This window comes from Pundamilia nyererei, unplaced genomic scaffold, assembly GCF_000239375.1.
Source record: "Pundamilia nyererei isolate P.nyererei 1_Seehausen unplaced genomic scaffold, PunNye1.0 scaffold00364, whole genome shotgun sequence".
Classification (NCBI taxonomy): domain Eukaryota; kingdom Metazoa; phylum Chordata; class Actinopteri; order Cichliformes; family Cichlidae; genus Pundamilia; species Pundamilia nyererei.
In genome coordinates, this window is record NW_005187765.1 from 195,219 (window position 1) to 215,942 (window position 20,724).

A 20,724-nucleotide genomic window follows, 5' to 3' on the forward strand; every position below is an offset into this window, starting at 1 on the left:
ATATAAATACAGAGACAATATAAATAAAATATACGAAGGGGATAAATAGAATAAATAGGAATAAAAATAAAAATACAAGTGAATTGCACATTTCAAGTATTGAGTCTATTTCATTATTTTTTGGATATCCTGCCTCGTGGTGTTTGATATCATGGAAGCGTGAAAGTTTGTAACGACTGTTTTCATGACGAGCTGATCTGTTTGTCTTTACTCAGGTGTCTGGATTTGTTGAGGTCAACATCCCTTACCCTGCAAAGTAATCACCATTTCCACCAATCACCACCACTTCTGGATGAGTGGGCGGAGCCAAGAAAGAGCACAAGTTACCGCTTTAATGATCACGTTTACAAATCAGTTATGAAGTACAAATGTAACTTTTTTTAATTCCACAGATTTGGAGGTTTATGCAACTTTTTAAGATCAGAGTTTTTCCACTTCTCTAATATTGAAGCAGTTTTATTTCTTACCATCTATAACTCCGCCTCCTCTGGATGGCTAGAATAAACTACACTTTATGAAAATAACATAACAAATAAGAACCGTAGTTTTCAGTCGCGCTTCATTTGGCATATTTGAGAACAGATTTTACAAATCAATGAAACGTAAAATATCTAAAAATATTTTAGATTCAGAAAATATCCATTAAAAGAGATTTATTACATAAAACCTACAAAATGGAGTTCAATATGAGCTTCATGGTTAAACGAGATGTTTGGACCTCATTTCATTACCTTCATAATGTGTTTGAAGTTTGTGTCATTTTCTGTCAGTGGACATTTAAACTTCATCAGAAAAATCCCCGAGTTTGTAAAATTAGTCGCCGATTGTTCACAAATGATTTTCTGTCTTGTTATGAACTTTTTGAACAAACAAAACAAGTTTGAAGCTTCAATAATATTTAAAGGAAGAATAAGGTTTTGAGCTTTATCATTAATGACACAAATGAAAAACCAAACTCACTGCAGTGCCCAGTCACCACTAAAATGATCGTTTTCAGGTGATGAATTTCTCCCAAACTTTGACAAACTGAGCTGGACCTGCACTCTGACACAGGGAAACTCTGTAATCTCGTCTGTTTTTTTACCCTCCTGATTGAAAACCAGTGATTTGACGCTTTGGTTTGTGCTTTGAATGCCTTTTAACAATGCGGATGCTGAATACTAACAATAAAAGCACATTCAAACCCATTCAAGTTGTCCATTAAGATCTTTGTTCACTGGAAATAAACTGAAATGAAACTACAGGAAAGGAACCGCTCGTTTAACTTTAGCAGCTTTTTCTGGTTTCATGACTTCGCTCACGTGTGTGTCCTCTCACACAGCAAACACTTAATCATTGTCATAGCTCTGCTGTGAAAATATAATCCAGTTTCTTTACAGACTCTGCTGTTTATTCTTAGCAAAAGCAGCAAGTTTTAGGTAGAAGATGTTAGATAAAGATCTGCGTGGCCTCTGAGAAACCATCAGATCTGTCAGGTCATGTCTCCAGATAAACATTAAACACTCAACACAGACAGGAAATCTGCCCTTTGGACAAACACTGGCCTCATTATAGCTGCTGCTCTTGTTTGTTATGTAACTACAGGTGTGTAGTACAGCAGACACACCACTAGAAGGAGCTGTTGGCTCTTCGTTTGGCCCCCCGGTCCACAAACCAGCACATGCAGTTCACCTGTATCATTCAGTGGCCTCTTTCTGTAAGAAAAAAAGGAAACAATATTTCTTCATCCTTGCATCCATGTTGTTGTTATAAGGACGTTTTCTAGCAGCTGCTTTGAGCTTTGTTATACTGACAAAATGAGAAGTGGGTTGATGGCGTGTTATTGATCTGCGTGGGTTTATAAAGAACTTCTGCTGAACTTCCAGAAACCCGCTGCTAATGAAGACGTCCACTGCTGCTGTGTCAGCTCACATCAGCCTCATCAGTGATAAGACATACAGACTGTCCCTGTGATGTTCTGCTGTATTTTCTGTATGTCATGTGTGTAACAGCTCAGAGAGCAGTGTATACGCTGCATATCAGCATGATGATAACAAAGCTCACGTGAAGTGTCAGCAAAATACTGACAGTGCAAATCATCCCTGTGTCCTGTGCAGAAGTGCTTAAACCTGCATTTGCCACCAGATGGCAAAAGCTGTGGTTAAAGAAGCACTTCTGACCTGGAAGAAGCCTACATCTTCACCTCTGTGAACGGTTTCCTGCTCAGTGTGTGCACTCACTAACTCATTTTGGGTCACACTAAATAAAAACTTAAATCTAGTTTATACATTTTGGGTATGCCACGTGTCAAAAAGAGGATTACCTGTGGTATAAACCACCAGGTATCGTCGCAGCAGTTATGTCCTTCTTTCCTAACCTCTGTGGGTCTTACAGCTAGCTGGGGATGATATAGGCACCTTCGCTGGTGTGATTAGGCAAAGGATCAATACGGGGTCCACGACCCTCGTAGGGACACTCCCAGTAGAGCTTAAAAGTGTGGGACTCTCCACCAATCGCTCTTAAAACTAAAGAGAAGCTTCTTGGATGAGAGGCGAAACGTCTTCAAGAAAAGTAAAGAAATCCAGACACGTTTCTTTCCAAACTTCTGAGACAGCCATCAGTTGCTAAAGAAAAGAACTGTGTCTCAAATGGTTGGCAGTGGTCCCTGAAGCGTGCAGAAAAGCTTTGGTTGGTACCAGATTAACAAAGCTGCCTGTAGTTTTTCATGTTTGTCTGCAAATACTCGCTAACTTTTAGCTGAGCAGTATTAGAAGTGGAAAACGTGTGAAACAAAGGGAAAATAAAGGAGGTTTGCCTTCAAATTAAAATTGGAATCATTTTGGATGCAGCCCTCAGGCATAACTTTCACTTCCCTTACTGTCAGAGGGTGACAGGACAGTGTTTGTAGAAAGGTCTGGCAATTCCATTCAAGCAGGGACTGCAGCAGTAGGCTAGCTACTAAAGTAAAAACAAGGAAGTTTTTGTCAGCCACTCGAGGAATACTCTTCTTTTCCCAGTGCAACCAGCAGTAGTCTGATTGTTTCACACCAGTCTTCAGGCCTGTGTGGAGGTTATCAGGTGATCCTACTTTGACACCATGATTTTCACGTATCCAAAATTGTGAATGCATTAACATCTGGCGATTAGTGGCAGTGTGTCTGAAAACACTTCAATACAATTAGTTTTGTATCATTACCTTATTTACTAATGGATAAATCAATATATTTGGACATTAAATTAAAGTTAGCGTCCTTAAAATCACCACGGCTGGTGAGGAAATTATGCTAGCCAACTAGCATTTTGAATAGCAATTAAAGTAGCAACCAAAATACAGTTAACCAGGTAGCTGTAAATTAGCTATGCTGCATGAATCTGTTACTCGTTTAATTTCGTTCTGCTTGGTGCACTTCATAAAACGAACCTTTACCTTTGGCTAATTGTAGCTAAAGGCAACTTTAGTTGGTGAAACATTACTTGGCATCTAACATAACAGCTAGCTGGCTAAACAGATGGGCTTTGTGAAACAAATGTAACCTTCTTCTGACAAACATTACCTAATGTTAGCCTAGTTACAAATTGCTTGACACCAAACGTAGCAGCTAGACAGTAAATTTTAGCTTGCTTGCTAAGTTAATGTTCTAATGTCATATAAACATGACTGTGTGTATATAGAGTTTCACTCTGCGGCCACATAACAGAAATCACTAATCAAGATGAAGACATGTTCATCACTAGTTAAGTTCAAGACATCATTTAAGTTTAGAGAGCTACAAATGAATGCGTGTGTCCTCTGATTATTGATCTGAGATGGTTTTTTAATCTAACATGACGACATGCGATATGCTGTATCTCATGTAGTGATATAAACACAAGTGAGTTCTGGTGTTTGTGGAGGACCTGAAAATCTTTACACATCACACATTACTCCTGAAAACGTTTGTTTGTTTGTTTTAGCTTCAGTGCTAGTGATGAATGTAGGCCATTGTACTTTTAAGTCATGTAAACGCAGGTCATGACACACCCTACCCCCAACTCTGACAGCAACAGGTGAGCAGTCGTCATAGTAACTGTATCTAAAGTATCAGCATCACAAAACTGGTTGGTCCAGATAAGGCTGACACACAAACACACACGTTGGTTCATCTATACTTAAGAGGACTTGACACTGTCACAGTTACATTTCCCAACCTGAAGCCAAAACTGACTTTGAAATTTAACCCTTTAGCTTCTCTCTAGTGTTCCTCCCTCTATTACCAAATTTCCCGGAGGAACCCACCCAAGGGATTAATAAAGTTTTATCTAATCTCTCTAATCTAGTGTGCAGGCCAGTGTAAAGTTTTTACACTGTCGTACAATGAATGATTTTATCTAAAATGAGAGGTTAAAGGAGACTGAAGAAAGTATTATTAATACAGAAGAACCAAGTATTACAGTCCCTCTTGTGCCCACGCAAGGCTTCAAAAGCGAATCAATCTGTATAGACTCTCCTGTTTAAATGTCTACATTTAATGCAGAAATGATCATATTTACACCCTTTAATAGTCATTTATGCTAACTAAGTAATCACCTCATGCTAACTATCACTGCAAGCTATCACCTCATGCTAAACTGAATTTCCCAGAGAAACCCAAATTTCATCCAATCTCTAATCTATCACTGCAAACTATCACCTCATGCTAACTAACTTAGCATGAGGTGTTGTCCAGGTTTCAAACGTGCATGCTGACATTGCTGAAAATGCCAGGCTAGTGCTAACACAAAATGGTGGTTGAGCAGTCAGTTGGTGTTTACAGCTAGTTTTCCCATTCACAGCAACAGTTAGTACAGACTACAACTTTCCTTTCATGGTCTAGTAAGTTTAACATTAAAAGTGCTTCCAGTGTTGGTCCACTAAGTAATTCTCTGGGATGGTTGGCTTTGTCCATCCCAGTTTTGGTGTAATTAATCTGTTTCCCAGCACTTCTTAGCACCTATCTATGTTGCTAACCAAGCTAGTTGTCATTAGCTGTGGTGCTCTTGCTTCTCTAACTGTAAAGTACAAAACAGTGATGGCTAATTGCTAAACTTGAAGTTTAAAATGGATTTGTTGAGCTAACAGTAGCCACCAATGTTCCCTCTAAGCTGCGCAATTGCGCACTGTTGGCATGGTCTCTGCGCAGAGAAAATCTGCGTTGCGCACACAAAAAAAATTCTAACCTGAATTGAGATTAAAGTAAATATGTGCCGACACCGCTGTTTTAGCGAGCAAAGCGGCGTGGCCGATGTGGAGTGAAGCCACGTTAATGACAACGTGTACAACCATTGGAGATGTGAGCAGGACAGACGGAAGAATTAATGGAAATAGTGTGGACTTTATACCAGTTTTTAAATTGTGTTGATCGGCCACGTAAAACCAGAGTTATGATAAAAAAATATGCAATATTTGGTTTTCTTCCTGAATACTGTCGTTGTTTATATTTACTGCGGGAAGAAATGGTAAAAACTGCGTTTTATAAGGAAAACGCTCGAAAGCCTGTGAGCAGAGACGAAGCCAAAACACTCCCCACCCTTTCCCATTGGTCGAAAATGTACCATGTCAACCAATCAAAACATGGCATTTAGTTGTTAAGTAACGGATTTTGGAGTTCAAGTTATTTTTACTTCCAATAGTGTTAACATACTACACAGGTCATGAACAAGATTTTTTTAAAGATTTTCATTGTAAGTGGGCTAAAGCAGCTAATTAAACTTAGTCTAACAGAAATGTAAATGCTGTAATTTGATTATTTTAATAAACATGTAACTTGGATGATTCAACGCTGGCGTGACCACAGTGCACACGTCTAATGTCGCTCACAGTGTCCAAGGGTTCGCTCAGGGAGTTTGTGTGTTCGCTCAGACACATGAAACATTAGAGGGAACATTGGTAGCCACATCCTTGTTTTACATACTGTTGCTAGCTTAGATCCAAATGTGATCACTTCAGGATTAAATAATCATCATGGTGAAATCAGCCTCTCAGGCTTACATAGACTGATTGCACAGAGGCCCAAACAGGCCACAGTGGTGAGTTAAGAGTTATAGAGCAACAGCAGCTTGTAATCCTGGGTTTGCAGCTTTTAAGGTGCTAATAGCTACATTTGCATGACACAGACTGTAGATTGGGTCATTGAGCCGCTTGTTTCACATGTAAACAAACTGTTGGTGCCGGCATCCTGCAGAAAACTCAGGTAACGTGAGAGCTCAGGACAAAAGCAGAATCAATGGGTGAATATTTATATGTATTTCCATATTTATAAAGTATATTTGGGTGTGTTTTGTGTTTGTGTGGGTGGCTGCTGTGCTTTCACAGGTGATGTGATGCTTTTAAGAGAAATGAGTTTGTCAGCCTGCCGGAGATGCACGCAGTAGACTCTCTGCGGCAGAGCAGGGCAGGCCTCGAGCTGCAAGGCAAACAACTGTTACCTACAAATCATCCGTCACTATTGGAAACCGGTTTTTCACCCCCTCCTCCCTCCTCGCTCCCTGCTTTCTCCCCTCCACACCTCCTCCCTCTCTCCCTCTCCGACTGCAGACCACATGTCTGAGCTTCATGTTGTTGGAGTTTCTTTGCGTCTGCAGTCGTTTCTCTGCTGCGAAGTGAGCGTGTGCGACATGTGTTTGTTGCGCAGCCGGTTGGGAAACAGTGTGAGACGGAGCAGCATGTGCTTGTCATCCCCCCACACTGCCAACAGGTGTTGGCTTCATGTGACTGCCAGCCTGCCTGTCCGGACAACGCTCCAATGAAGAAAGAGGAGGAGGAGGAGGAGGAAGAGGAGTGTGTAAAGTTTCATCAACAACAACTGTGTCAGCTCGCAGTGGCTGTGCAGCTCAGATCTCCTCTCTCCGGCTGCTCGGTCGAGCAGGGATGCCTCTCCTCCTCCTCCTCCTCTCGCGCTACGCTGGATGAATGGATGAATCCAGCCTTTTGTTGGCGATGGTTCGTTCCTTGGCAACAGCTCCATGGTTACAGTCCAATAAATAACATCACAGTCCTCGTCTGCGTCCCTGCATTTCAGGCCGGGATGCAGAAGCAGAGTTCAACTTTGTTCTTCTTTTACTTTCATCCTACAAAAAACAGTTAAAGAACAAAAGTGATTCAATGTTTCTCTTATTTGATGAAACCTGAGGGGAAATTTAACTCATTCAGAAGCTTTAATATTTTTACAAAGTTGGCAGCAAATCTGCACAAACATGATGCAAATTAAAGCAGAGATGAAGACAGCGAGCCGAAGCACCGTAGGATCCTGACCGGGTTCATCAGCAGCTACGCAGTTAAAGTTTAACTTCCAGGGGAACAAAAGCTCTTTACAATCAATTTTTGGCCCAAAATGTTTTCACTGGTGGTTCTTCACATACCGTTTTTATTCAATAGACAGTGTGCTTAAAGTTAAAATGACAACTACAAGATAATGTTGGTCTTCCACTGAAGGGAAGCAATGGTTCCCCTGTTCAGCATCCCACTTTAACATGTTAGCTTACAAACATCTGTTAATCAGCACTAAATGCATAACAACAGAGGCAGTCTGCGGTTCAGGTTCTTCTGTTAATACAGTTTGTTAAATGTCTGATATTAATGTTAAATGTAGTCAAATTAGCTTTAAATAAAAGCTTTGTTTTTGCTAGCGTAATCAAAGTCTGGCTCCTTTGGGTGGGTCCAGTTTCATCTGGTTCAGTATCTGCTTGTGCTAAAAAAAAAAAAACCACTAAACTATCTCGTAACTATCACGTGAATAATGGCTGCATCTATCTAACCAGGCTAGCTTAATGTGCTGTATCTTTAACATGTGCAGAGATACAACTCTCAAACACAAAATTAAATAAAATCATTTAACAGCTAGCCCATGTTAACTTCCTTTACAAGATAAACTGCCCCAGCTGTATCAGTTAGCATGCTCACTTGGTATTTGACTTTAGCATGTTAGCTAGCAAACGTTTAATCAACAATACTAAAAACAGTAGAAAGGAGACATTGACTGACTGATAAATAAAAACAAGGTGACTCTGAGGCTCACCCAGCTGTTTTTTCACTTGACAAAGTTGCATCCCGACTATCAAATGATCGCACCCTGCTAACTAAGCTAGCTAGTTGTTGCTTACATTAGCTTAGTCTGCTGAATCTGTTTTTGTTCATCTACCGATAATAAAAACTTCTGTGTTTAGAAATAACCCTGCGATCACACTTTAAACTAAATGAAAATACAATTATGAAAAAACCAGTTTGTCTGCCAGTAAATCTGGTAAAATGGCCCCAGGTGTAATTATTATCCTGCTAACAATCTCTCTCTTTGATAATCAGGCCCAGGGCTAAACACTCAGAAAGTTGAAGGCATGTGGGAAGCTCATTTTAAACCAAAATGATAAAGTTTATTATGGAAATCTGTGCATAGTTCAGTGTGTGTGTGTGTGTGTGTGTGTGTGTGTGTGTGTGTGTGTGTGTGTGTGTGTGTGCATGAGAGGAATGGGTTTGTGTATGTCAGCAGATTAATTTCAATTGAAAAGTGCCCAGTTGAGGTGAAAAGCAGTGATTGGATTAGTGATGTAATGTCATTATCTGCTTTCAAGGCTCTGTGTGTGTGGGGGGGGCATACAGCTGTACACACAATCACATCACATTGTCTCGACTTCCTCTCTGTCCTGATAAGGTAAACTTGTCATTTGTCTTCAGGGAGTAATGTGAGTGAACGTGTCCTGTGAAGTGATGCGAGTGCTGTGAGCCCTTAATGAAATGAAGCAGAGGCTCCTGCTGCTCCTGTGCTTGTTTCAGCTGTCAACACAGCACTGACCTCTTTCTGCTTCTCTATCAGACACATCGCACTCGAGCACCGTCAGTCACATAACAACAGAACCACATGCAGGATTACATGAGGCACTGACGGTGGTGCATGTACCGGTGGCAGCTCCTGCTCAGGAGGTAGAGCAGGTCACCTGCTAACTGGAAGGTCAGTAGTTCGATCCCCTGACGTATCCTTAGGCGAAATACTGAATCCCGAGTTGCCCCCATTCTGTGAGTGTGTGAAGGACCCTTGCAGTAAGAGAGCTCAGTTTGCTTTGAAAGTCTTGGTTGCAGCAGAAAACCAAGCTTTTCAAGTTTGGCGACCACTCGCTGAGCAGCTTTCAGACACGTGGATGTGTGTCTCCCTACAGTCAGACATTTCTTCCACCTTTAAGATGATCTAAACAGCTGATTTCATTAAAAACCATACAGCTGCCATTCCTCTGTCTCAGTGACGGATGAAAACGTGTTGAGTTCCTCGTGTTTCCTCTTCACACGAGTAAAGCTGATGCACTTCCTGCGCATTCCCTCTGAACAAACTAGCACTTGTTGATAATTGTGTGCAGAGATGAGGCTGTGCTCTCTCTTTGTGTCTGTGTGATAAATAGAAAACAGCAGCAGCAGCGGACCGAACTCGGACTAAATTTAAACCCTCATGGTTAAATTTAGTGCGAGCAGCTCGACTTCTTGCTCGCTCTCTCGCTGCATTCCTGCCAGCCCTCCATCTCTAGATACAGACAGACCCCTCCTCCTCCTCCTCCCATCATCCCCTGCAGGAGAGAGGAGCACACAGCCATCTCTCCTCCCATCACACCCCTCCTCCTTTTTCTCCCCTGCAGCCGAGCAAGAAGAGCCTCTCTGACGGTATCGGGCTAGTTCAGCCTGCTACCGATGATGATGACAGACAAGACTTTGGGTGTTTCCCTACTCTCGTTTCTGGGTGAATCACTTTATCAGGAATAAGTGATTCATGTGAAAATGTGAGTTCAAAAAGAAGTTCGAGGACTTTTTCCTGTGTGCACTCTCCTGTGGACGAGCGAGTGGACCTGGAGCCCAGAAGGGGGAAGGGTGGGCAGCTCTGTGCAGTGAGGAGAAAAACTCCTGCTGAAAGGAAAAGCCATGCTCGTTTCCTCTGGGAATCTGGTTCAGGTGATGAATCAGCATCTGCTGAGGTCCAGGAGATTCTGTCCAACTTAAACCTGTTGGTGTTGATGTTTGAGAGGAGGCTCTAAAACTGCCCCCTGATGTCCTGAGAGGGAAACTAAATGAGCCCAGCCTACCAGCAAAACCAGAAATATCAAAAAGCTTTTCAATTTCTACTTTTCTCTGATGACCTTTATTCTAACACAGCATTTATGGGGATTTCTTTTAAAACAAAAGAAGGTTCTTGGATCCATTCTTAGTGTTCGGTCTTCTATTAATTACTGTAAATAAAAAAATGGGACAAGCTGGATGTTAGCAAAATAAGAGCTAGCCCCATAGCACAGGTAAACTCTTGTTTGCTTTCCTTAGAAAATGATACTCATTACACTTATTGTCCCGCTGCCCCACCTCCAGTGCCATCATGTCACAACAGTTTAAGGGCCACTGCTTTAATCCATCAGCCCCACCCAACATACCCCAGAGGAGGTACATTGTTTTCTGAGGTCCTTAACTGTGGAGTGATTTGCACAAAGGTCAGTGCCGCCTTGAAAATGCGGAGCAAGTTTCTGTAGTGGAGAGTTTCAGCCTCGTAAAGTTCAGGCTCTGTGATGGTTCGACTCTGAGTGTCGGAGATCGCTCGTGTTTTATGACCTTTAGCTTGGCATGAAGCGCGATGCTCCACACATTGTATGTATCGAACGTAATGTCAACCACTGATTTTGGAGGCTACGTTTTGAAGCCTCAGAGTTTGTGACGGTGCCATAGACGGTGTAAATCGTGGACATAACCAATGTGGAAGTGCCTAAAAACCCGCATTCTGTCAGAGAGCCTCCAGATAGCCATAGCTGTAGTTTCAAGAAGCTTTCCAGTTCCTTACAAGTTTATGGAAATACACTGTTTTTTTGCTGAGCCACTCACTTTGTGTTATATTGAATAAATCACTAAGCCTGTTTCATAAATCTAAATCATACCATGTTTTCAAATGGATGATTGTCTTTTTCCACGAAACTGCAAGCTCATTGGCTGATGAATTGTCAATCATAAGTCATTAACCTAATCTTCCTCATCACATCTGGAATTTTCCTACCAAGATGGCTCAAAATGGGACTTTATGAAGTCAGTGGGTGACACTATAACTATTTTTATATTTTACAATGGCTCTAGTTGGTATATTGTTTTCTTGGAGCCGGAATGAGCATATTTGGAAAAATAATGGACTGTGAGTCATTAGCTAATGCTAGCTAGCTTTGTTAGCTAGCTTTAGCCATAAAGTGCATGTTTATATTACGCTGACACAGATACCCGCAAATAACATTTCCATTGATGTGCATTACTTTTATTAGGAAGCAAAGAAGCTATGGTTCATTAGCTACATTTGTTAAGTTATATTACATAAATCTCTCACTAATGGTCCATGAGCTCGAAAATCTCAAGCTAACCTACTAGCCGCATCAGCCCCAGTAGTTTGGATTAATTAAGGTAAGATATGTTGCCATAAGATAAGTTTTATTTATTCCATCTTCAAAAAATAAGTTTGTTTACATGGTTAGATTTAAAGCTAAAGACTACAAAAATCCTTAATAAGTAGAATGGCATGTAGCTCAAAAGGTAGAACGCATATAACAGAACTATCGTAATAGTCAAAGTAAACACAAATTTAAAGAATTTGGTTTCAGGTGTATAGTTTTGCTGTTCTGCATAGCTTGTTATTGGTCCATGTTAGCAGACAAGCTAGTGTTAGCTAGCAGTAATAAGAAACTTTGGCCCTTTTTCAGCATTTGTATAAAACTAGCTTTATTCTGGCTAATGTTAGCATATCTGTTACACCGGACAGCTTGCTAACCCATGTAGCATCTAGCAAGCTTAAGTTAAGTTAAGTTTGAGTCCTCACGAAACAGTTCTAGGATTAAAAAGTGCTACTATGATATTCTCTACAGGGATTTTGATTATGAGCCATGAAGTTGTAACTATCCAAAGTAGATTCAAGATGAGCTACGACACTCTGAACTTCACATCTGTGTGAAATTGAGCTTATTTGAACAAAACATGTTTTACTGTGAAAAACAAGTAGTCTACCCATAATCCTAAATCACTCTTGCCATGAAAACTTTTAAACCCCTGAACTTCTGTTTGCTTTGTGACCGTGAAACTTTAGAAGCAGCCCAGGCAATGATTACAGCACCGTGCTATAATGATAGCTAGCAGTGCTATCACTAGCTGTGTCCCCAAACGTAGGCCACATCCTTCGGAGGACCCGGACTTCGTGGTCTAGGTGGGCCGGGTCCTTCGAAGACCGAGAAAGCTGGAAGTAAACGGCTGTGAAATGTGACGGTCTAGCCTTCAGATTAGCGTCACCGCTGTCTTAGTAGAGTTTAATAAACTCAGCCGTCTGCTCCTTGCTATCTAAATTATAACAGGACCTGCCGTAAACTCTCGACCGTCTCACACTTCTGTTTAATCAGTTTTCTATTTGACGTTTATTCAGCTGTGTGAAAGCTCCGGAGGAACCCACCCGATGGATTAATAAAGTTTTATTTAATCTAATCTAATCTAATAACTTTGATCTCAGCCAAATCGATTTACTCTGGAACAAATAAAACACCGAAAAAAGCCAAACAATTACATTTTTAAGTTATCCGAGTGACCTATATATCATGTTTAACCTGAGTAACAAAAGACAGCGGGGGTCTGAAAACGATGAAGCCGGGAGTCCGCTGCTCTCGCTGGCTCGAGTGACCATTGAACCCCCCGGCTAGCTATTGAGCGGGTGGGTAACAGACGTCTCCGAAAACGTCGAAGCACTTTTGCAAATATGTGATGTCTTGATAAACTGAGCAGATATTTGAAGTTTACACAGCTACTTTCTCGCCTGAAAATATGTTAAAAGTTTATTTTGTGACCCAGAAAGATTAATAAGAGTAATAATAGCATCTGCCGCCATTGTTGGAAACCAGAATTGGCTGGGCCGCGCTATGAATTCTGGGATATGGTGGGCCACGAAGGACACACCCGACCCATCCTTTGAATTCGGGGAAATGAAGGATGCATTTGAAGGAGTCGACGAATTGGGACAGCCTTCGTCGCCTGGTTGTGACGTAATCAGCCTTCAAATGCGGCCTCCGAAGGATGCAGCCGACGTTTTGGGACACAGCTAATATGACACATTACTGAAGTTACATGACATTTTTTCAGTAACAGTAATGTAACATGTAACTGTACTACATTCAGGTCTCCTCATTTTCTTAAATCACCATGGTGATGGCTTTAAATTATCTTTGGGCTGGTTTACATCTTTTTTCTTTATGTTGTGAGTGTTGTGTTGACAGTTACACGTCTTATGTGTGTCCTCATTAGGACAGGGGTCTGTGTGAGCGAGCCTCAGGTTTATACTGGTAGCTGTAGCAATGCATTTCAGGCCATGTTACAGAGTCACACCAAAGTAACGAGTAGTGGAAAGGGTTACTTTCTCCAGGAAGTCATTAAGTAACATTATGCACTACTTTTAAAAAGTATGTCAGCCCAATACTGGTAACTAGCCTACAAACAACATACACAACAAATAATGAAGAGGATTAAAAGTGCCAAGGTGAACGTGAGAGTTGCACTGCATTGTGGGGGAAGTAGTTCCTTCAGCTGTAAAAGTAATCATGTACACAGACTTGTAACTTTGCCTCTTTTTGTTACTCTTTTTTGATCCAAATCAAATTTTTTGTGTTCATGATTCACCTTGTGGCTAGTTGGCTTCATTTTAGGGTTACACTTCGGATGTCAGGACTTTTTGAAGGATTTCACTTCCAGAGCCTCCCTGTTGAGCTCTGTACTCTCAGCGTTTATTCCTGTTTTGGGCTGCCTGATGCTTATTTCGCTCCAGGTTATTCGTGTGTGAGGATATAGTGGGGTCTCGAGGCACTCGGGAGCTCACATAAACGTCACATCCTTTAGATTTTCATGGAAAGTTGACACACAGCATCCACAGAGAAATCAGATTTAAGTTTACAATCCTTAAAAAATAGAAAAAAGAAGCATTGAACTCATAATCAGTACGACTCAGTAGATTGGAGTTCTTTGAAATGAACTTTAATGTGAAGTGAAAATGTTTTAGTTTGTAATTTCACATAATCCTGTCCAGGTTTGTCCAAACTAAAACATGTACATGTTGAACTTTACCCAATGGTGAAAATAAAACATGGGATTATTTGAGCTTGAGCTAATCACCCACTATCGCGGGTCACATGACTGCTGCTGCATGGCCCTGGATGGAGCACAGAGGTACCTGCACGTGATTTAGTACGACTTTAACGTCTTTATGTGAACTTTTGAGTTTCTCCCCCACGCGCTTTTCTTCGCTTCATCCCCGAAAACAAAGTGACTACTTCACCAACACCTCCCTGGAAACGGTAGCACAGTCTTCCACAGCCACCTCCCCAGCTTCTGGCTGACCCTATGCATCCTCCCTCTTTGAAATCGCGTGCAGAGCTCTCGCGATAGATGAAGCAGCTGCGCGTGTAGCGTGTGTGGGTTTAAGTGGATGGTTTCTTATCTTTTTAGCCCCCGAAACTCCGCGCAAACGATAAAGGAGCGGCGTGAAAGCGGGTTTCTTTGAGAGAATCTGAAGCGAGGCAGGAAACGCGGGGACTTTCTGACTGTGAGAGGACACGCTGGGTGAAAATGTCAATACTTTGGGAACGAAAGTTGCCTAAAAGTGAATATTTTTGCGCATTAAAGCAGAAATCTGCGGCGCACGCGAGTTAAATTGCGCGCCGCCAGGCCTCTGCGGACTTTTGAAGTTTATATTTTTGGTTTCGGAGCTCTCAGGTGCGATCGTTTCCTGCTCCATCACGGCTGGAATAAGTAATCCAGTAACGGCTGTCCGTGTGTCTGTGCGTACTGACTGAGATGCTTGGTGGCCACGTCCCCTTGGAAACTGGAGACAACACGTGATGAGCTTTACTTATCAGGTTTAGCGAGAGAGTGTGCGCGAGAGCTACCGAGAGAGAGAGACCGAGAGAGGGAGGAAGAGGAGGAGGGAGCTGGGAGTTAAAGGAGTTTAAAGTATAAAACATCTCCGGAGCGACATTTTCCTCAACACCAGTCGACTTTTTTCTTTCCTCCTCGGGAGGGAAGAGAGGAAGACAAGCAGCAGCAGCACGGGAGGAGGAGGTGGAGGAGGGGAGGGGAGGGGAGGGGAGAAAAGGAGGAGGAGGAGAAGCCGGAGTAAAGTTTGTCCAAGTTTGCTCATCCATTCGGAATACGCCATTTTGAGTTCTCTCCTCTGCGGAGCAACTTTGCTGCCTCTCGCACCCTTTCTTTTTTTTTTCCATCACCTTCATCATCCCCGATCACCGCCGTTCATCTACCATCATCATCATCAGCCCCCCCATCCATCACCACCACCACCATCATCCTCGCCACGATGTCTCGGCGCAAGCAGCCCAACCCCAACAAAGTGAAGCGTAAGTGTCCTTTTCGTCTCCATCGCTGAGTTTTGGTGCTGTGCGAGTGTCTGCGCAGGCTCCCCGCGCTGTTTGCGCCTCTCGGGGAGAACTTTGCGCCTGTTTGTGCTGCCAGGGGTGAAGTTTGAGCGGAGATGTGGAGACGGTAAGGGTGGCGTTACTACTTTTCTCTCCTCTCTGGGCTGCTTCCTAGTTTGATGCGCATCCAAGCGGTGGAATTCAGCCGTGTGTGTGTCTCTTCCTCATTCAGCAACTTGTTGTTTTTCGACTTTTGGTGCAACTTTATCGCCCCGTGTGCACGTTTAGGGCAGTTATTCGGCGGTTTTTGCCTCGCGGGGAGGGTGTTAGGAGGTGGGGGGGAGGTCAAAGTCTGCAGCTCGCAGCCGGAGTCGAGCATCCATATCTCGGATGCACTTTGGTCGAAGCCTCGGGGCTAGTGGCCATGTGTAAAACTAAGCGCTCAAGCGAACGGCAACCGACGGAGTACTTCCTCAGAGAGACTTCTTCAAAGTAAAACAACCTGTTGCACACGGAGAACCGTAGGGGTTACCTCGCGTTTTGTGTTAGAAAGCGCTCTGGCCTGAAAGCGACTCAGACTTCATCTTTGAAGCTAATAGTTTTAACTGTGAGTTTGCTGATGCTTCTCTTTGTAAATGATGGTTTTCTCACCGTGCCGTGTGGCTCTACGTGCTCTTTACGTGCTTGTGGAGGTCTGATAGGTGCAAATACATCTAAAGCAGCTTAAATGGTAAAGTTGTTCATTTTATTGTGAAAATCACATCACATTGCTTCTATATTTAACTCTTTTATGTGCGAAAGAAGTCACAAAAGCCTCCTTTATTTAGTATAATGTACACACATCCGCAAACGTGTGGATGTGGGTTTAAATCTGTAGGCTCAATAAAAGAAAATATAGCTTTTATTTTGGTGGCTCGACTTCCGCTAATGGCAGCGAGCTCGACGCCAGCGCGATGACCTTGCCCAGACATATTTAGGCAGAAAGGGACCCCGGTTCATTCACGAACCGGCCCAACACGGCGGCGAGGCGGCCGAACCCGCCGTCCCGCTCCGCCTGCGCCAGTTTTTGCGGTAGTTGGGCGACTTTTCGCCGCGTTCCCGACACTTTTCCACCGTCTGTGGTTACGCGCAGCAGCAGCATCGACGTGACGCCTGTTGCATCCACCTTCTCCTCCTCCTCCCCCGTCCTCGAGCTCCGTCTTTTCTGTCTTTCGACATCGTCCTCGGTTCTAACTTCCATTTTAAACGGTAACCACCGGGCGCCCCCCCGGTTTCAACCGCCCCCCGCCCCAAACCGTCGACTTGGAGAACTTTTTCGCGGCGCTGTTAGCCGTTAGCTTCGTCGTCGTGTTTTTTTTTTCCTTTTTTCCGCGTTGGTACACGACGGAGGATGCTGGCCGGGCTGTTAAATAACTCCCATAACGCGGTTTTACTGTGTCAAAGAGGCGCTGTTATCGGTGTCCGGGTCAATGATTGATGGCCGCGGAGTTCGAGGAGGGAGAGGAGATGGACCGATGGCGTTTTTCTCGGTCTCAGGCTGGATTGGTTAGATAATGGTTGCTAGGGATTTTCTCTCTCTCTCCATGTTGGCCCAGTGTCTCTCTACCTCTGCACCTCCCTGCTGAGGAACTTTAACCTCACTGTAAGAGGAGTCTGTCATTGTTTAAAGCACGGAGGCCATCGCGGCTCAGATACAACACACTTTTATACACAATACATGGACTTTTACTCTAATTACATTAAGTACAGCGACTCTGTGGTGACTTTATGGCGTTAACTGTAACTTTTACTCCCTTTAAATAGTTTTGGCTTGTATGTTTTGGAGCACAGTCCAACAGTAGTTATTTTGTCCACAGTTCATTAAAAGTTGAATAAAGTGGGTTTATATTCATGTGAGTGGGCTTGTTTTTGGTACTTTAGTTTCTGGAGAATAAATCCTTTTAATTTTCCTTCTGTTTAACGTTTTCTCCAATTACACTGAATAAAATGGACCCATTTTATGGTTCAGTGTTGGGTGTAAATTGTTAAGTTATAGAAGAAAAAGTTGATTTGAGCTCATTTTGTTGGTGTTTGTGTGTATCTGCTAGTGTTTAGCTCAGCCTATGACTGCTGTCGGCGCAGTGTGGCCAAGATGGCTAACTTTCAGTGCTTTTTACAAAGTTTCGTAAGAATACAAAACGTGCTTTTACTCTAATTACTTAAACAGTACAGACTTTTTGGCAATGTGTCGTAACTTGTGAGTGATTAATAAGAAATACGTCCTCCTTTAGTTCAGCATCCTCAGGGGAATTTGGGTGGTGTCCCACTTTACTTGAACCTATTTATTGACTTTTGTTAGTATGTTTTGGCTTTAACATAATCCCATCATCGGTAATTAAGGCCATGATTCACTTAAAGTGGGTTTATGGGTGCTCCTGTGGGGTTTGCTGTAAGTTTAGCTATTTTTTCTTCCATAGTCTTTCTCAGCTGCAGTTTTTTTTTATTTTTTAAACAAATCCATCTTAAGTTGAGGAACAGCGAGTCTTTGGTGACCTTATCACTTCCTGGAGGACTTTCAAGCTAACTTTTAGCCCCCCCTCCCTTCATGTGGTCTGGATTGACCGGTAGCTTGTTTGGCTAATGTTAGCGATCTCCACGCGGGTATCACTGCTTCATTTTGTCACTTTTCTTCAAACATTTTGCTGTCTAACGCACTCCTGTAACGTCTGTTTGTTGCTGCAGCTCAGCTCCGCTTACACAGACACACTTTAAAGTGGATTTATGGGTTTCATTAGTGACTTTGGCTTCAGTTAGCGATGCTCTGTTTCCATATTTGTCAAGCAGTAACTATTACTGAGTTTTGGCAAGATGATTGTGACTTTACTTCTATAATTACAATCTTTAGTGCTCTGGTAGCTCTCTAAAAGGAAATTATGGTGATTTTGTAAAACTTTTACCCACAATCGGTTTGTTTTTTTTTCAAATTTTTTGCAGAAAGTTACATTTCTCTTTGTTTTATCTATAGAAATGCATTTGTTCCCCACATGCTCACACTTCCACAGAGTGTTTGTGGAGTTTTTAAACCCTGTGATGTTCCTGAAATGCTCTTAAACTGTGTTCGATCTGCTGAAGAGTGGAGATTTGGAGCATTATTTTCTGCAGTTTCTCACTGTAGCTTCATTTAAAGTTTTTGTTTTAATTGCTTTTGACTCTTTCATGGAAACATCTGTCAGCCCCGCACTGCAGGAAGAATCATATTTGTGCGACTCAGACATGTGTGTTGTACATTTATTGTGTTTTATGGCAGCTTTTGCCCCTGTGGGGTCACTTTAGTGCATCTGTTGGGTTTCTTGCACACATGTGTATAATGCATTTGTAGGTGTCAGCAGAGGCTGTTTGGATCTGTGATCGATGCACGAGTTCAAACAGACTTTGACCTAGTTTATGGACATCTTTTATGGTGGATCGTCGGTGCTGAGCTGACGGCAGCTTTGTGGTAGATCATGTGTAACGAGTGGAAGGTTTCCTGCAACGAAGAGCCGAATATTCCCGCTGCGTTTGGTCCTCCTCTCCTCCTCTGCTGTGAGGAGGAGGAAGGATCCGGATGAGCAGTTAGCATTCCATTACGAAATTCAACACTGAGGCCGAGCTGGGCCTCGGCGACAGGCGCTGATCTCTCTCTGTTTCTCTCACGGACTGGCTCTTCTTGCTGAGGGGGAAATGTTACCTCCCAGCTTCACGGAGCAGCAGCAGAGGCGGCGGTGTTTTTCAGATGGAGATGTAACGCTGGGAGGGAGGCGGGGAGGGTCAGTCAAACATGAAAGCGGGAGCTGCGGTGCTGAAAACTTTCCTCTGTGGGTCTGATTCCTGCAGCTGCCCGATGGATCCATCATCTGTTGTTGTGCTGCTGACGTTCGACTGAGTGGCTGAGAGTTCAGCGCTTTACAAACTCTGAGCGCGAGCGGGGACATCAAAGAAGCGCATCTTCTGCTGGTTCGTGTTACTGCGTGCTGTTCACGATGGTCGCCGTGTCACCTGTAGAAATACCTACGCACGCTCATCCTGACGTCATGGCCTGGTCTGTCTCGCCTCAGCCTGTTACCCTGAAGGGTCGCCGGTCTGGTGCTCCAGGCAGGGCAGAAAACCAGCGGCCATGTTGAACAGACGCCCAGGCTTCACGAGGTCGATGATGTCACTCTGTCCTGGGCTAACAGCTCGGTTTCTTTGGCTTTTACTCGGGTGTCTGAGACGACCATATTAGGGACATCCTCTCTCTGTGACATCATCAGCTCCAAGAGGGGAAAAAGTGTCTGCAGCCTGAGTGTAGCTTTAACACGGTTCATGTGGCAGCGCGAGCAGATGTTTGTTTGGTAACGTTGGATCCTGTTATTGGTGCAGAGCGTCCAACAGGCTGAGGTCATCACAGCAGCCCGGCGGCTGCTCCTTCTTTGTGTCCTCGCAACAACAGTAAAAAAGTCACAAATCTTGGTGTTTATTATCTACACAACAATCTCACACGTCTGTATCACAGCAATAATAAATCCACCCTGAGGCTCTTCACTGCACACTCCTCATCCTCCTTTTCTTCTTCTGTGGCAAACGTTTAAAATGCTGACAAGTGATGATGTAGTCGATGATGTATCCCACTCTCACACGCACGCACGCGCGCACACGCACACGCACACAAAGAGTGTCTTGTGTTGGTGTGTGACGGTATGCTCCATTGTGAGTGGTTATTGCTACACACACACACTCAGCCTGTGTTCATGTAAAGACATGATGCAGCATGAAGGAGGAGGAGTGAAACCAACTGACTGTGACTCCTCTTTATCTCCTCCTCATCACCTCCCTGTGCTCTGATCTGCAGTTTCACCTCCTCTGGAAGCTCTGTCTGATAAATGACACGAGCAGCAGCATCTCTGAACCCTCGTCAGGATTTATTGTTGCAGCAGCTCACAGCTCGGTGTGACTGTGAGCAAACCTCTTTATTCACTTTATAATTATAGAAAGTTTATAATTAAAGCTCAAATCTTTAATTGTTTATTTTGAATAATGAATGTTTGTGTGTTTATCCTGATTGTGTTAAATTGAACTCGAACACAATAATGTCGTTCACTACAAAATACACGTGATTCAGTTTATTTATTTATTTTAGTGAATAAAAATGTTTTTAGATTAAATTTTTAGAAATCTATGAAATAAAAGCGACACAGTGTTTATTACACGTTTGACATTTATTTCAAGAATATGTGTGATGAAGTTTTACATGGAAAAAGGTTTCAAATGTCCTCTGTGCTGCCGTCGTGTGTGTGTGTGTGTGTGTGTGTGTGTGTGTGTGTGTGTGTGTGTGTGTGTGTG

The 20,724-nt window shown here is 43.0% G+C and overlaps 2 protein-coding genes across 4 annotated transcripts in view; both read left to right on the forward strand.

The window, feature by feature from the left end:
• LOC102192870 (coagulation factor XIII A chain-like) overlaps positions 1 to 9,717 on the forward strand; it is an 18,938-nt gene extending 9,221 nt beyond the window's left edge. The window contains exons 17-18 of the mRNA XM_005752529.1: positions 6,630 to 6,779; positions 9,613 to 9,717. Of these exons, the coding sequence (XP_005752586.1) occupies positions 6,630 to 6,779; positions 9,613 to 9,717 (255 nt within the window). The remainder of the gene's footprint in view (positions 1 to 6,629; positions 6,780 to 9,612) is intronic.
• A 5,367-nt stretch (positions 9,718 to 15,084) lies between these two features.
• Positions 15,085 to 20,724, forward strand: part of LOC102212507 (ras-responsive element-binding protein 1) — a 52,456-nt gene continuing 46,816 nt past the window's right edge. Inside the window, exon 1 of one of the 3 annotated variants that reach the window (XM_005752513.2) lies at positions 15,085 to 15,369. In XM_005752513.2, the coding sequence (XP_005752570.1) occupies positions 15,330 to 15,369 (40 nt within the window). In that variant the 5' untranslated portion in view covers positions 15,085 to 15,329. Of the gene's footprint in view, positions 15,370 to 18,337; positions 20,338 to 20,724 lie in introns of those variants that run through there. The other 2 variants (XM_005752514.2, XM_005752515.2) reach the window with 2 other exon arrangements.